Raw genomic sequence first — 16,143 nt, forward strand, 5'->3', positions numbered from 1 at the left:
TCATTACTCCCATTTGCCTAGCATCTCACCACCCTACTGCGGCAGGATGCTGAACGAGGACTGGAGGTCTTGGTCTCATGGATGAGGTTCTTGTTGCTCCCAGATGGCCTCACTGCACTCTACCCTTTTATTTGTTGTGCCAAGGACACCTAAGCTTTGACTCCTGATTTCTTTCAACACTTTGCTCCTGCTTCTGCAGCCTTTGTTCTTGCAAGGTCTACTCTACACACCATTTCTTGCACTTCAATATTTTCTTCAGTGTGCTATCCTAAGGCTCGTGGCCTTGCTCCTGACGGGCTCCTTTCTTTCTTTAGTTTTTTGCTATCTTCTCTGTCCTACCTGGACCTTGCAACCCCTCCTGTTTGAGTGCTCCCCATTTGTTTCCACTCTTCGCTGATATTTCTTCCTGCAAGAAGAATTCCAGGAGCACGATTCACCTGTTCGGTACCACATCAACTCAGACACAGCTGCTCCACTACTCTTGCAGAGACAGTCTATTCTTGCCAGCTCAAGTGCGCTTGTACTATGGACCGTGTCCGAGGTTGATGAGGCTATAAGGAGCAGGTGGAACTCGCTCAGATGGCTACGATGCACTGAATCCAGTGGAGCAAGACGACTGACTGAATGCAACTGCAGGCCCGAACAAGATCCACTCCGCACCATGAACAGTTAGGTGCTACAATATTGCAAACCTCAAAAATTAGGTAAACGTGAAACTCCTTTCAGAGGACTGAACAGCTAGCCTAGGATTATAGTGACCCACTAGATGTTGCCCCAGTGAAACTCCCCCCACAGGGCCTGGGTCGAGTGCACTTCACCAAGAAAGATTGTTCCCCAAATAATCATGGATACTTGCCTCCATTAGTACCCTGATAAATGTCCTCTGCCAATTATGTACTGTAATTATCTTGTGTGCAGGGTAGCAATAACAATACATTTGTCTTTTTATACACTAAAGTACTGGCTGGGCTGTCATTTATTGATTTTTATTTGATTTGTGTTGCATTCTGAGGCTTCTACCCTACACCATGGCCCCGAGTAAGCCTCGGAGTGCACGTCCTCACTACTCAGAGGGTCAACTGCTAAAGGGGTGCACTTGGTTCTCTGTTTTGGGTGCATAAGTAAGGTTAAAACAAAAAGGTCATCACTAGTTAAAAGGCTCAGACTTCTACAGTCTGAGCCGAGTACCCCACAATTGTCCAGGAACTCCTGAATATGTGTGCACAATATGCTTGAAGAATAAGTAATTTTTAAAGACCCAACACCTTCAAGATATGATAACTGCTTTTGATAAATGAAGCATTACAGATTGAGTTAAAACTATTCCCAGACAACATGATGTTCATTTTGGGTACAACAGTTGTAGTGGGTTAGTTGGCTTTCACTGGAAAGTAAGTTAATTTCATACCACCTAATGAAACCTTCCGAGTTCATTAAGTAGCATCCTGTACTCCAATAACTAATGGAAAGAGTCCTCTGATCAGACAACAAAACTATAGGGATGGTTTCAAATTAATGCTACATCAAACATATCAACTACCATCAGCCTCACTGCAACCAGATGTGAGGATTGGTGAAGTAACTCATGCTACGGGAGAATGAGAGGACCATAACGGATTGAGGGTGGTAGGCTTTCCTCAAACGAGGGGTGAAGTAAAACAAAGGCCTGTTCCCACAAACTACTGACTCTGCAAAAAATAACCATTTTCTCCATAATCTGGTTTAAGGGGGCAGTAGTCACCTTCCACTATGAATTGGAGTACAGTCTGGGTATACTTCTGAACACTACAAAACCTTGTGCTCTGTTCCCAAGTGTTAACTGAAACACAGTGTCTTCACAGACTCTCAAGTTCTCAAGGGACAAAAAGTAAGAAAACATCAAAACGTCAACCAGGGGTATGATGGGGCAGCTTTCACTTCAATAATGCCTACAAAATAAAATTGTACAATACAATTTCATGTTACCCAACAGTCCTTCTGAAATAAAAGGAAATGTCTTACCTGTTGGCATCATGAATTCTGAAGTACGAGTGGCAGTAAGAATGACATTGATCGTCCACAGTGGCTTTAAGATTTACATTGCTCTTTCACGTCGAGAAAACCATCTGCAGAAAAAAAGCCAGATAATTAATAAAAACAAGGATAAGACATACATAATTTTGTTGTTTGACTTCCTAAAAGGGTTGTGGACTTTGGCATCCAGTAACCCAACAGGCTTTTTTGCGTCAACAACCTCTGCGTTCTGCATATTAGGACACTAGAATGTTGAAAGCCCTCCCAAAGACAATGCAGAAGCTCAAGGATAATAACTGCTGGTAAGGCCTTCTGCCCCAACATTCCGATGCTTTTCTTTCTTTTTCCCCTTTTTAAGTTAGAAGGTACCACCCTCAATGTGTGAATTGCTCTAACACAGTGTTTCTCAAACTGTGAGTCGCAAAAGTTCAAGCAGTAAATTAAGATGCCTTTAATTTCTGTGTTCATATTGTCTCATTTGCTGCACTTCAAACACAGAGGCCAAATCGACTGGTGTTTACAAACTACTCTCACTTTGCGGTCAGAGAAAGAAAAATAAAGTTAATCATGTAGCAAAAATCATTATGGGTACATGATCCAGGAAAGGCTGCAGGATGTCATTTTTGTAAGGCAACAAAATATAGATACTTGTAAATGAATGGTACACATTCATCAATTAAGAAAGCAAGCAAAAACGAAGCACTTTTTTTGGACTGCTGAAGTGTGATGGAACAAATCAAGACGAAAAATACATGGTGATGCACAAATAAGTACTGACTGAAACCCAAATTCCATACATTATCATTTGTGTGCAATTTTGTTTTCAGTAAAACATTAGTAGTGCAAATTTAGTGACCATTTCAATGGGAAATGTGCTATTTATAAATGACAATGTGCTACCACACAATGCTTCAGCTATATTAAAAAAATAAAAATAAAATCTCCTGCCGGTCCATTAAGGCTAGGTGGATTGCAAATGTTTGTCGTACTAAAAAGTTAGACAGTGTTCTAAAAAGTTCACGAAGCATTGCCCAACAGCCCTTCTGCCTCGAGCCATTCTTCTTTCACCCACAGGTTGTTAAATGCCCTTGCTCTCATTGGCAGATGGCCTTTAACAACCAGTATAGCCATCGGCAACTGCTAAATGGCGATATTGAAACACTGGAATGTTGAGAGCTCCACTGAAGACAATGAAATGGCTTCTGGCTTATAATGGCTGGTAAAAGCCTTCTGGTCCAACATTCCAATGTTTCTCTTTCTGTTTCTCCCTTTTCAATTCAGAACATACTACTCTTAGTGGGCGTCATGTTCTCTCTAAAAACAAATTCAGGGGTTTTAACAACCAGTAGAGCCCTCAGCAGCAGGCTATAACGTGTTTTAATAACTTTCGAATGCCAGGAGCCCCACTGAAGATATTGGAGAGGCAGAGGGCCAACAGTGGCTGGTAAAGACCTCCTGCGGTGACTTTCCAACATCTCTCTTAGCGTTTTTCCCTGTTAAGTTTAGAGCAGGCATCTCCAACGAGTAGCTTTTGAGCTACTGGTAACTCCCTTGATACCTGGAGGTAGCTCTCCTGTGTACAGTCCAGCATCCCAAATTAGAACCTTTTGCTTGATAGAATTTTTATATATATATATATATCACCAAAACGTAGGTGTATTTGAGGTGAAAATATGTGTATTTTTAGAAGTCGTACAGTGATATTTGAAGAAAAATGGTTCAATTTCCAAAATATATTTAAAGATAACATATGGGGGTTAAATTATGTCTTGTTGGAGAAGCCTTACACTATTTCTATTATGGTGGTGGCAAGGGCACTACAGGTACGACTGTTATGTATTACCCATGTACAGGCATTCCAAACTGACAAAGTTTGTTTTTTCTTTTTACATTATTGCTGGCAACCCTGACTGATTCAATGATGTGATCACTGCAGGTAATCTTGCATAAAATGCGCATTAATTTAATCTAGACAGATGTAGTCACTAATACAAAGCTAATATTAGTAGATATGTTTCACTGAACATAATTAGCTCTTATTACAGAAAAGGTTGGAGATCTCTGGTTTAGAGCAACCTTCTCTCATTAGGTGGAATGCTCTAATAACTTTGTATTCCTCTGCATCCGGCTATACTGATAGTTAAAGTCTCTCTGACCTGTTAAAGGTTTGAGTATCAGTTGAGGGCCTATAACATGAGTGAAGGGCCTTTAACGGATGGCATAGTTCCTAGGCAGCAGGCTATAATGCTACCATATCCCTATGTTACTACTGAACTTGTGTAGTTGGCAAGAGAAAGAATGTGATATTGAGTTTGCATGTCAGTTAATGGAGGACCAAATTGTGAGACATTAAGCAAAACATGGTAGTGGCAGTTGATGGAAATAATGACAGTGGAGGGACACAGGGTTGTGGGAGCCAAACCCCAATATTTTGAACACCCCCAATTTTCACCTAATTAATTTGGCTAAGGATTCTTCAATAGATCCTGCTGTTAGAGACTGCACACCTTATCAAAAATATACAATTTCAGCAGAGTAAAAGAAAATAAAGAGGAAAAACTAATGGCTGAGTTCTAGATCACAAATAAGGCAAAAACAGATCTAATATACAGTATTTTAAATAAATGTTGTACAGAGAAAAACTGCATAAAATGCCACATAGGCTCAATACAGGAATACAGAATCCTAAAACTTAGTTTAACTAAGTAAGTCTAAGAAATCTGTGCTGTGACTCGTAAAGAGTACAGATACATCCCTATAAGAAAATTAAGCACAAAAGAATAAAGAATCTCCTAGTGACAGCAGCCCTAGAGATGATTGTGAAAACAAAGCCCACAGTTCTAAAGCCCAAGAATATTTTTATACAAACCACACATTCTATCAACGGATTCTTCAATGTATGATCATGGATACCGCCACATTGGCAAATCACAAACACCAAGTAGATTTAAAATCTTTATCACCAACCCAATTCTTAAGGCAAGATAAATTTTCCATTTACTTTCTCAGGAATTGTGCTGTGGAGATAACAAACACCTAATGAAACATTTCTCAAACAATGGCTCACAGAATTAACAATCATTCAGCAGAACTTCCAGCGGAATTCCTTTGGGTGTAGTGCATTCATTCTTTGGCATCATTACTTTTTGCCCCACGAAAAGAGAGATGGTTTGCTGCAGGACAGTGGATTGGGAGGGGGAATGAACAAGAGTGAGATGAACAGAATACCAGAACCTGCATCCATATTAATATCAGGCCTCGGAAAATCATAAAATTGTTACTATACCTGCAGGTCGAGAAACTTGAAAAATCTACTCGACCTAACTATAATGTACTTGACCTGTAAACTGGTCTCAAACTGTGTGATCCTAGGCAAATATTTTATTTTACAGAGACGCCTTTTCCTTCATTCTCACATATGAATGCACCTTCAAATATGTGAGTTCAGCATTTTTGCTGTACAAAAAAAACTCTTTTGTTTGGTTAAATAGATTAAGTCCCAGATTAACAAGCGGCATGCACCACTGATGCATCACTTTTTTTTTTACGCATTGGCGGCGCAGGCTGGTGACCCACTTTGCGTGGCTTTACATGCCCTTGTAGATATGGAGTAAGGCAACACAGCGCAAGTCGCTGCATTGCCTTATTTTGCGTCAGTGAGGCGTTTCCATTGTTTTTTTTGCATGGGTGTTCCCACACAACACCCGTGGATTTTGACGCATTCCCAGATTTACCATTTTTTGTAAACCTGGGAATGAGTCAAAACTCTGGGCCACTCCAGGGGTGGCGTAGAAGTGACGCAATGGGGAGAATTATCTTTATTTAAACCCACGTTTTCCACTTTCTATGTGTGCTGTATTTTGCAGCACACATAGCAAGTGGAAAACTCCTCTTGAGATTGTTTATGTGCAAGAAGGCTTCCCTTCCTGCGTAAAAACAATCATTCCTGCCACGCAGGCTAACTTGCACCATGATGCAAGGGTGCCTGATTTGGCGCACGGCAGCAATTTGTGCGCCAGCGCAGGAGAAAAGGACATGATTGCTCCGTATCTCGTAGAAACGGTGCATTCCTGCCCTTTTGCTTTGATGCAGGGCAGCGCTGCAAAAAGGCTTGCAGTGCTGCCCTGCTCCAAAACATTGTAAATCTGTCCCTAAATGTTTGCTCCATCTATAATAAGAATCTAGCCCAAATATAGGATCCCTGACTTGCCTTAGTTTACTAATAGCATTGCCTTCAGGGCAGAAGTATTTCCCTGTTTATGTTTAAACACTCACTTTCAATAAATATTTTATTAAAGCATGATGTGGTAGCACACTAAATTTCTAAGAAACGTCCACATACCTACCCACTAACTTGCAGCTTTACTGATAAAACAAAAAAGTAGTGAATGAATAATCTGTGAAAAATGGGTTTCAGGAAACACAGTTATCATTTGCACATCACCAAGTAAAGTGTTCTTATTTGTTTTCATCCTATTAAAATATTTTTTTTCATCACACTGAAGAACAAAAAATGGTCTTTCATAGCTACTGACGTATACAGCTGGCTTAGTTGTTTAAATGTTGTGTGTTAGGAAAAACCCGCCTAGCTTTTCATTTCACAGTTTTTACAGCTTGTCAGACAGGTCATCTTAGTACTGAAACTCTGCAGTTAAAAAGGAATAAGACAACGCGACCTTTGACCTGTGTGTCTGAACACAGAGCAAATGTAACAAGTTCTTAATTTAAATGTATATTTTCCAGTTTCTGACTGAACAGAACATCTGTTCTTTGTCAACTGCCAGAAGGGGCCAGTAGGTCCTAAAAATAGCTAGACCTGATATAAAATGACTGGAGAGTAGATTTTCATCAAAACTGACTCTACACAGCATTAAAATCATCAAATTATTTTAAAAATCATCTGCCTTCACACATTTAAAAAAACTACTACACTGTCATATCAAAATACTGCATACATTTTGAATTCTTCAAGAGAAAAAGGACCACGGTGAAACAATTAAGCCGTTTTGTGTAGTATTAGGAAAATTTGGTTTTTATCGCGACCTAAATTAACCCACAAATTTGCAAAGAACTATGACAATTAAAAAACTGAAAAATCAATTCTTAACAAGATCTCTCATATGATAGACAGAGATAGAGAGAGACAGAGAGATAGAGAGACAAAGCGATAGGTACGGTTGCCACTGGGTAGTTATAAGCTACGACCACATTCTCATAGGAATGTCTGGTTCGATAATTTCTTTGCCATTGTTTAGCAAATCTTTACAAAACTTTCCAAAAAAAAAGTTCATCCACCTCTGCTCCTTCCTGGAAAGTTTCAGCGTGATCCGACAAGCAGAGGCTGTGAAAAAGGGGGTGTCCCAAACGTGTTTTCCCCATGCAATTTTCCATAAGAAAACCAAACAGCGATTCACTGCGCCAAATTAACAAGGTACTTACCTTCGTTATCGCTTTTTCTGGTGGATACAGTAGCTACCTGTGGATTCCTCACCATATTAATGCTCCCAATGCGCCAGCATTTGATGGAAAAAAAAAAAATCCTAGCTCCTCACGTCGATAAGGACGTCACAATTGCACAGCTCTGCAAGCAACTCCGTCTGACGTCATTGGAGCGATAAGAAGTCCTCGCCGGCATGCTGACGCCAGTTCCCTTTTTTCCACGGCTTCAACGCTAATAGTTTTTCCTACCTCTTGGCAGTTACTGTTATTATCGAGGAAATTGTTGTAGAGTGCTACAATGTCTCCACCAAATCTGGATTTAAGCCTTGTAGCGAGTGCAGGGGTCACATGTTGGTGACGGATCCGCATGAAAATTGCCTGAGATCGGATCATGACGTGGAGGAGTGCGTGTCCTGCCAGCAGATGAACCCGAAGGCCTTGAAAGAGAGAGAGGCCAAGCTTTTCTGGGCAAAAGCTAAGAAGGAGCAGAGAGGTCGCCGAAGATCAAAGGCAAGGGACAGTTCGTCACGTAGGTCCTCGAGGTTGTATAAGAAGCAACGCCGGCAGAAATCTCGACATTGTTCGTCCAGAGATCGGTCTTGGTCTCCTCCAAGATGGCGCCACACGGTGTGGGAGATCAGCCCTACAATGTCTCCTCAGCCTTAGAGTCCACAGGCTTCTCCGGCGCGGACTTTAATTGAGATCTCAGAGTCCCCGGCAAGCCCAGTAGCTCATTTTTCTCCTGCATCTACTCATGATCAGGAGTTGGGTGTGCAAGCATCGGAGGAGCTAGGAAGAAAATTTCAGTTGAATGCTGGCGCATTGGGAGAATTCATAAGGTGAGGAATCCACAGCTAGTTGTATCCATCAGAAATGACAGACACTTGATCTTGGTCTTTTTTTATTTGGTGTAAATCTGTTAAGTAGATTTTGTGAAAATAAAGTTTAAAATATATGTATATATTACGCCGTTGAGGATCCACAGATTCAACAGATCTAAAGATAAAATGTGATATATATATATATATATATATATATATATATATATATATATAGTGTCCTAGCTCCCAGGTGCAGGCTAGGACCCAGGGGGCGTTAGGTGTCCTATGTTTTGGTTTGGGGTGGAGGGAGGAGTGCAGGGAGGGGGGGGTGACACAGCCCCCTCCTTGAGCCATTTTCAGGCCCCGGGCTGTTGTGCTTTTATATGGGAAGAGGGGCTTGAGGCACCCTTTCAAGCCTTCAGAAGGCCCCAGGGACACAATCACCTGGAACCGATATTGTTATAAATGTGGAGAGGGGTGTGCAGTCTCTTTCCCCAAGTCTTTCAAAGGCCTCAGGCCCCATCCCCCAGGGCAGACTTTGTTATTTTAAGGCTGGAGTGGGAAGGGGTGGCCTCCCTCCATGAGCCATAGAAGAGCCCCGGGAACCCCATCCCGAGGAGATAGTGTTTTTTTGTTTTTTGGTGGGAGGGGGGAATACTGGGTCCCCCTTCCTGAGCTTTTCAGCACCAGGGACATCCATTCATAGGGCCCATTCAAAGCAGTGTCCAGTGGAATTAAAACCCCAGAACACCGCAGTTTTCTCCACCAGAAGAATGTGGGCAAGGAAAGTAAACTTTATTCTCTGTCTGCACTCTTCTAGGCAGGAAACACAACTCTGACCCATCCAGCGGGAACAGAGGGGAAAAAAAAGGTGTTCCCGTCCAGACAGGAGCAAAATAACAGCCTACTCCTGCCAGCATCCAGAATGGGTGTTGGTTGGGGAGCCAGCAGTGGCCATGGGAGGCTTGGGGCTCCACCCGGCAGTTCCCAACGACTGGGATGTTGTGGGTGCCCTAGGTAAACCCAGAGGCAACCCTATTGACAAAATGGCCAGCTCCCTTCAGCACCCACTATGTATGCTGGCTCGGGAGCCAGCAGGTGCTGTGGGGCTCTTCTCCCGCATAGCCCACAACGTAAGTAAAAAGATGTGGATGGCGTGGGTGGGCACCAGGTCACCCATTAAAATATTTATATTTTTACAAAATTAATAATAAATTAGCAGTAGCGGACACTTATTTATTATTTACTGCTCTGTGCAAGAAGTGCCCCATAAAGCCCTGCGAAGGATTTTTTACATTATATTTTGTCTCTCTGGTGGTGCCCTGAAAGGGGCATGGGCATCAACAACCATTTTTTAACATTTAAAGTCATGGAGAGCTACAAGGAGCTCACCAGCCCTCTAGCAACATTAGAAAAACATTTAAGTCTCCTGGGTCATTGAATTCATGACCACAGGAGAGCTTACTATATGTTTTTAAAGCAATCCAAGCTGGAGCTAGCTGTATGATCTTCACCTTGAGTGGAGGGACCCCTTGTGGTTGGTTCTAAGGCTGCACTTTGTGGCTTGAAAAATGTTTTTTGACAAAGCCAATAGGTCTGTTATATATATATATCGATATGCTGACCCCTTGCTAAAGCAAAACAACCTTTGATAAAGTCAGTAGGTCTACCTTAACTAAAATTACACCTTATATTGTTACATGATATAGTTAGCCATATGAGGCCCGGGCGCCGTGTGGGGTTAGGTGCAGGGTCTGGTCAAGGGCCAGGCCCTACAATCCCACATGCCCTGCACGGCTTCTTCACCGTGCACTGATAAATACTTTCACATATTACAATACTCATGACATGTTCAATAACTGTATTGATAACATCACTGCAACATCTGAAATAATATCACTGATAACTGCATATGGCAGGTATGTGAGATATAGTTATTTTAGGAGACAAGTTAACAAAAGGAAGCACAAATGAAACACAGGCACTTAAGTTACCCATAATAGGTAATGTTCACCATCACTAACGGACTGTGAATACAGTGATGTCAGAAAAGAGAAAATAAAGGTAAACATGGTGGGTCGCAATCCTACTGCAAGAACCACAGTCACTTTCTATACATTGCTTGAGGGCACTGCCTGCAGTAGGGTATAGTGAAATTTGAGATTTCAGTGCTTCACTCCAATCCAAGCCGTTTTAGAGTTCTTTTTAGAGGACTACTTCAAATTGTCTTCCGTGCAAAGGCGTAAGCAAAGGTGGTGAAATCTTCACGCAGCACAGGGTGAAAAAGTTAGCCCCTTCTCAGCAGCTGATTGTCGAGGCCACTCCGATAGTGGGCAGCACTGGTGCTAGTGCTCCAGAGGTGCCCTTTGTCTGCTCCCTGTCAGGATCTGTCTGTCCTTCGTGGAACTTGCAGGACCTGAAATTGGGGCCTAGGGCTTGGGAGCCAGTATCATCTCTAGAGCTTGAGGGAAGTGCAGCAGCTTTGTAGTGAGAAGAAGAGCATGGTCAGCAAGAAAATCTCTTGGTAGCCTGGAGATCGAGGAGGGGAGCAGTGAAGAGATCTGCAATACGCCGAAAGCTCTGTGGCTATACCTCGACAAACTGCGGCAGCCCCAGAGCTCTCAAAGGAAAGGCAGGTCAGCTTTGGAATGATCTACAAAGGGGGCATAATGTTTTAACATGGCCCCTACAGCACTTATGTGAGGCACATAGAGTACACGTTGCAGTGCTTTGGGTGAACCACTGGCAAGCCTGGTGGAGGAAGCTGGACCCTTAGTCCTACATAGGCGACGGTGGGACATAAAGGAGATAGGCACGGCTGAGTCCACTGGAGGAAAGAGATGCGCCCAAAGATGCCAAAAGACTTACATGGATAAGCCATAAGGCAGAAATTCTCGGTGCAAGTGCAGCACCACAAAATAAAAAAATGCCAACAATCAAGTCCCGGGACCAAAGTGTCAGGGAGCTACCCCCAGAGAATTACACAGTTGGATGTCCAATTGAAGGCATTCCCACGGTTAGGGTACATCAAGGGTGTCCCTGAGGGCCATTAGATCTTCATTTGGCTGGTCAGTTAAGAGGAGCAGAGCTACAAACTGTGCTAAAAAGGGAAAAATACTCAGTACCTTAAAAAACAGCCGTGATAGGCCAGTTCTAGCAATGAACATCCTTCCATCTTTACAGACCAGTGCTTGAAGAGCTGGCTAAAATCTCCAAAACATATATACACCCACACATGTATGTATTTTTATCATGAATCTTTTTGAAAACTTGAGGCTGGCAAAACAGCTGAAGATGCCTCTAGACCACACCTAACAAGGCTTTTAAACAAATAAACAATAGCATGAAAGATCTTCCTCTGCAGGCTACAACCGTTAAATTATTCAAGTCAGATTTAAATTATTTATGACGAACATTTGTGTGTCATATTATCTATTAGGTGCTAATACACAGCACTATTGAGACACAAAGTTACACGCCCTATCCTAAAATTAATTTAAAGAACATATATTTTGAGACCACTACTTTACCAACAAATTCTGATGGTAATACCGTCCATGAGCAAATAACTGAAAACTGATTTTCCAGTAAGAAGGACAACAAATAAATAAATGGTTAAACTGTAAGTAAATAATCCTCTTAATGTTCTCTCTCCACAGAACTGAAGAGATGTAGCCTGTGCTCATCTCTCAAGTCTATGAATTATTGTTACCAAAAAATCAATATCCATATTTCACCTTACCAAAAACGAGAGCCTTCTATGCTTGTATAGGAGGCTCTAACGACATACTAAATTTTGGACCGAATTGAGTTTATGCATAATGACACCGCTAGCGGCAGTACAAAGATCAATTTTGCTAATAGTGGCACTGTGACAGATCAAATCACTTCTGTACCATTTAGCGACCTAGGACCACTGTACCACTGGAACCAAGCTACACCTGGGTGATAAGCACAAATCAGGGCAAATCCGGTTCTTGGTTGCTTGTGTTTTGGTTCAGGTAGGTCCTGGCCTGGCAGGTTGGGCTGAACTGTTCCCACTGGAGTTGGGTCAAAACTGATTTGCATATGGCTAGGTACAAACTGAGGTAGGATGGTGTGCAAAATAACAATGCATTAGGATTGTTCCCAAGTGATTATAAATGGCTTAGAATAATTCAAGCATTCCATCCATCACTTCTTGTATACTAATTTAGTTTAAAACATTCACTATATTTTGCAAAACGTTACTGTAAAAAAAAAAAAAAAAAACAGGATATACCTGTGGTCTGGTGCCTAGATTGTCAGCTGAAAATCAACAAGAACGCTCACATTCTGACCTTCTCCGCTTGATCATACTTTTCAAGTTTGGGGAAAAATCACTTCATATCACCATGCCTTATTAACCAAGCCCTTTATCAGTGACAGGACACTTTAATTTCACAGAACGATGAACTCTGCAAGGTATTATCCAAGTCGAAGTGTTATAGGCCCAAGTCTTAAAGCTATTTACTAGTGTAAGTTTGAGGTACATGCGCAAAAGTTGGTTTTGCACTCGTAATAAAAAAGGATTTACTCACATGAAGATTTTCATGTGGGCAAAACTAATCATAGGCTGAAGGTAGGGAGGAAATGGTAGTTTCAAGGCTGGAATGCATAGTGAGTTTGTGTACATGCATAAACATTAATGCTGAAGGTTAGTCATTTCTCCTCAAACCCTAGAGAAAGGAGTTCCAACGTGGAGAGAAATATTCTCTCCCTGGAGAAGAAGGTTTTAACAATTGAATTTGTCTAGCACAGCATTAACAATTGAATTTGTCTAGCACAGCAGATTTTCAAATAAGCAAATATAGGATATATATTTATGCCTGCAAAAACGGAATTCTGTGTCAGGATCTGAGGTGAGGATTGCACATTCGCTTTCTTCTTTATTCCTCAAGCTGCCATAATTTGAACATTAACAAACTAACTTTCAATAAGCATTAGGGAAAGACACATTAAAGAAGCAACCAGTCAAATAACTCTAATGTGCTTAACAGTCCTTCCTCAACCTCTACTTTCCCCTTTCTTTGATGCTCCACCAGCCCAGTTAAGTGCTTCACTTCAGTCCTGTCAAGTGGCAGGCATGTCATGTGAGGCTAATGCAACTGAAGTTAAGTTCCTGCATCACTGCATGATTGGTAATTTGTCACGCAAACAAGATGAAGAGAAAGCTAAACAAGATATCTCTAACTCCCTGTTTTGTTGTGAATGGCTGTGCTCTTTTAAATTAGATGCCAGACAGTGACACCTAGTAGCAGCCAGCTCTGTTATTCTAAACAGCCCTTTGACACATGGGCAAGCTTACATAAGTACCGGAGAAGAGGAGCTCTTCTTACCCGACGAAGCTTGAGTGTTCCAGAACTATGGGTCTCATTATGAGTTTGGCGGTTGGATGAGCTGACTGCAAAACTCATGGGGAGGACGCCATCGTCATACGGTGGTGTCCCCCACAAACATATTACAATGTTCCCGGCAGGCAGACTGGTGGGAAGCATTCTAATACACATTCCTGGCGGGCTGACCGGTGGGAGCAGTGCTACAATATTAGTCTTGGCTCCCTCAAGGGAACCAAGGGCAATACCATAGCACACCAGCACCATCGGAATACGCACTGTCTGCAAAGCACACCACCTCTACCATAGATAAAGTATACCTGTATACAGGGTACATAATTATACTGCACATTTCCAAGGATAATTCACAAAGCCTTTTTGGGAAAACTATTATTCTACCATAGATATCCTCCTGCTACTATGTTTCAAAAGTTCATTTGATATATTGCACACCAACAAATGACTTACACTTTAAAGCGTTTTTCATTAGGAACTTTATGATCTAGCCATCAGCAATTTTCACAAAACAGTACATTTAAAAAGAAAACATTTTTTTTTTTTTTTTTTTTTTTTTTACAAAGCCTTTGATATACATATAAGTGACCATACATTTCAATACACAGATCAACATGTAAAGTATCCAACATGTAGATAGATGCTTTAACAACAAATATAAGTGTCAACAAATTAAAGTGTCCATCATCTCACTTGAGTCAGTACAGTGTTCACCAATATTATTTTATGATGCTAGTTGTGTGTTATCATCCTCCTCCTCACATGAGGTTCTCTAGGTATCGTGGGCCCTTAAAGGAGTCAGGGTAAGTTTGTCATTAAATATTCAAAGTATCGGAATGATAGGAATTCGCTCAATTTCAATCATATGGTTCTTGGGATAGAAATGCCCTCAAAGCCGCACTTTAAAATATGCTGACGTGTTTTTCGACCTTCTGGATGGGCCTGTTATTCCAAACGAAGATCTTCCTCAGGACTCTGTGTTTCTACGGTGTTGAGGGGCAGGGGTGTGGAATTAAAAAAAATATCTACCTGTCCATTCGGCAGGCTGCTTCTTAAATCTATGTGGCGTGTAAAAAAATCTACTTGTCCCTTTGGAGGCAGGTAGTCAGTGAAAAATTATGGCAGCAATCTCATTATGTAAGAGCTCTGAAAATGTCCTGTCTGATTAGACCAGGGCTAATACTATAGTAGGGCTTGAATACTAGCAATTGCAAGCCCTAATTTAGCAATTTCCTTATTGTGCCACTTTTCCGCAGACCCACATGTTGGGGCTGGAGGAAGCAGTAAGCAATAGTTTGAGGGCTAGAATGCCTTTCAGTCTGTGCAAACCTACTAATGTGCATGTTTTAAGGATTTTCACCAGTTGTTCTCTAATCTTTTTCCATATTGAGAAAGGTTGGAAATTTACTCCTGACAAGTACGAAGTAGAAGTTCTTCCAGGGTTGGGGAAAAGAGTGGTTGGAGGGAAAGTGAACTTGTAAACGCTCAATGGATTTTGGCATGAGACAATCTACACATGCATTTTTGCTCGTGCTAAAATACAGTTCACAAATATGTTCGAGGAGTATGATTTCCTGGTCTCTGTCTGTAAATTCATGAAAGCCACTAATTCAAATTCACATTCACTAATTCAAATCCATATATCATGGATGCACTTTGTAAATTTCTTTAGGAATTAGGCTCATAATTAGGTGTGGCATTAACCAAGACACATTGTTTTTATTAAAATTCCCTTTCTCTCTCTATATATTTATTGGCTGACTTTACTGTGAGTGACAACATTATGCTCTTCCACAAGAAGCATACTGGTACACAAAGTAGTTTTTATCAGTGCCAGGAACTACTGTGGCAAAGTGTGCTTTTTGAAACTAATTTTTGTTTTTGCTTTTTGCCAATGTTTGTCACAAGGGTGAGGGCCTGGCAGCTCCCACAACAATAAAGTGTTACAAAAGCCATGTCAAAACAAGACACACATTGACAAAACAATAAGACTGACAACCAATGTTACATCGGTTGGCTTTGCCAGTGCTTGTTTATCTTCATGATTTCCATTTTTTTTTTTTTAAATGATTACACTGATTTTCCATTATGAATATTTTGTGGAAATACTAACATGCATGAACACATTTTAATAAATGAAGTTTCAAAGAAATAGTACCTAAACTTTCACAGTAATTTAGCAAAATGTTATTTTCCTACTTTCATTTTTTTCTGGAAATTCTATTTCTAAAAGCAAAGAATCAACAATCATGCTTACAAGCTTCTGCAAACATTTACATCTAATCAAAGAGCATTCTGGAAGCATTATATATAGCCTCATATTGTTAAACTTTTCAAAGTGTACACTTTTTTTACTGGAACCACTGTCAGTAGTTCAGGGGGATCTTACAACATTTATTTAGAGCGCTCACCCTAATAATAAAGGCTTTGTATTAATGAACCATAAATATAAGTTCGAACAGCATTAAAATATGGACACAAATATGCAGACTGGCAGCCAA

General features: G+C 41.1%; 1 protein-coding gene across 2 annotated transcripts in view; it reads right to left on the minus strand.

Annotated features, from left to right (window-relative positions):
* AHI1 (Abelson helper integration site 1) overlaps nucleotides 1-16,143 on the minus strand; it is a 922,284-nt gene that overhangs the window by 891,678 nt on the left and 14,463 nt on the right. For both annotated transcript variants that reach the window (XM_069235204.1, XM_069235205.1), the window contains exon 2: nucleotides 2,002-2,105. In XM_069235204.1, coding sequence (XP_069091305.1) covers nucleotides 2,002-2,014 — 13 coding nt within the window. In that variant the 5' untranslated portion in view covers nucleotides 2,015-2,105. The remainder of the gene's footprint in view (nucleotides 1-2,001; nucleotides 2,106-16,143) is intronic.

This window comes from Pleurodeles waltl, chromosome 5 (assembly GCF_031143425.1).
Source record: "Pleurodeles waltl isolate 20211129_DDA chromosome 5, aPleWal1.hap1.20221129, whole genome shotgun sequence".
Classification (NCBI taxonomy): Eukaryota; Metazoa; Chordata; class Amphibia; order Caudata; family Salamandridae; genus Pleurodeles; species Pleurodeles waltl.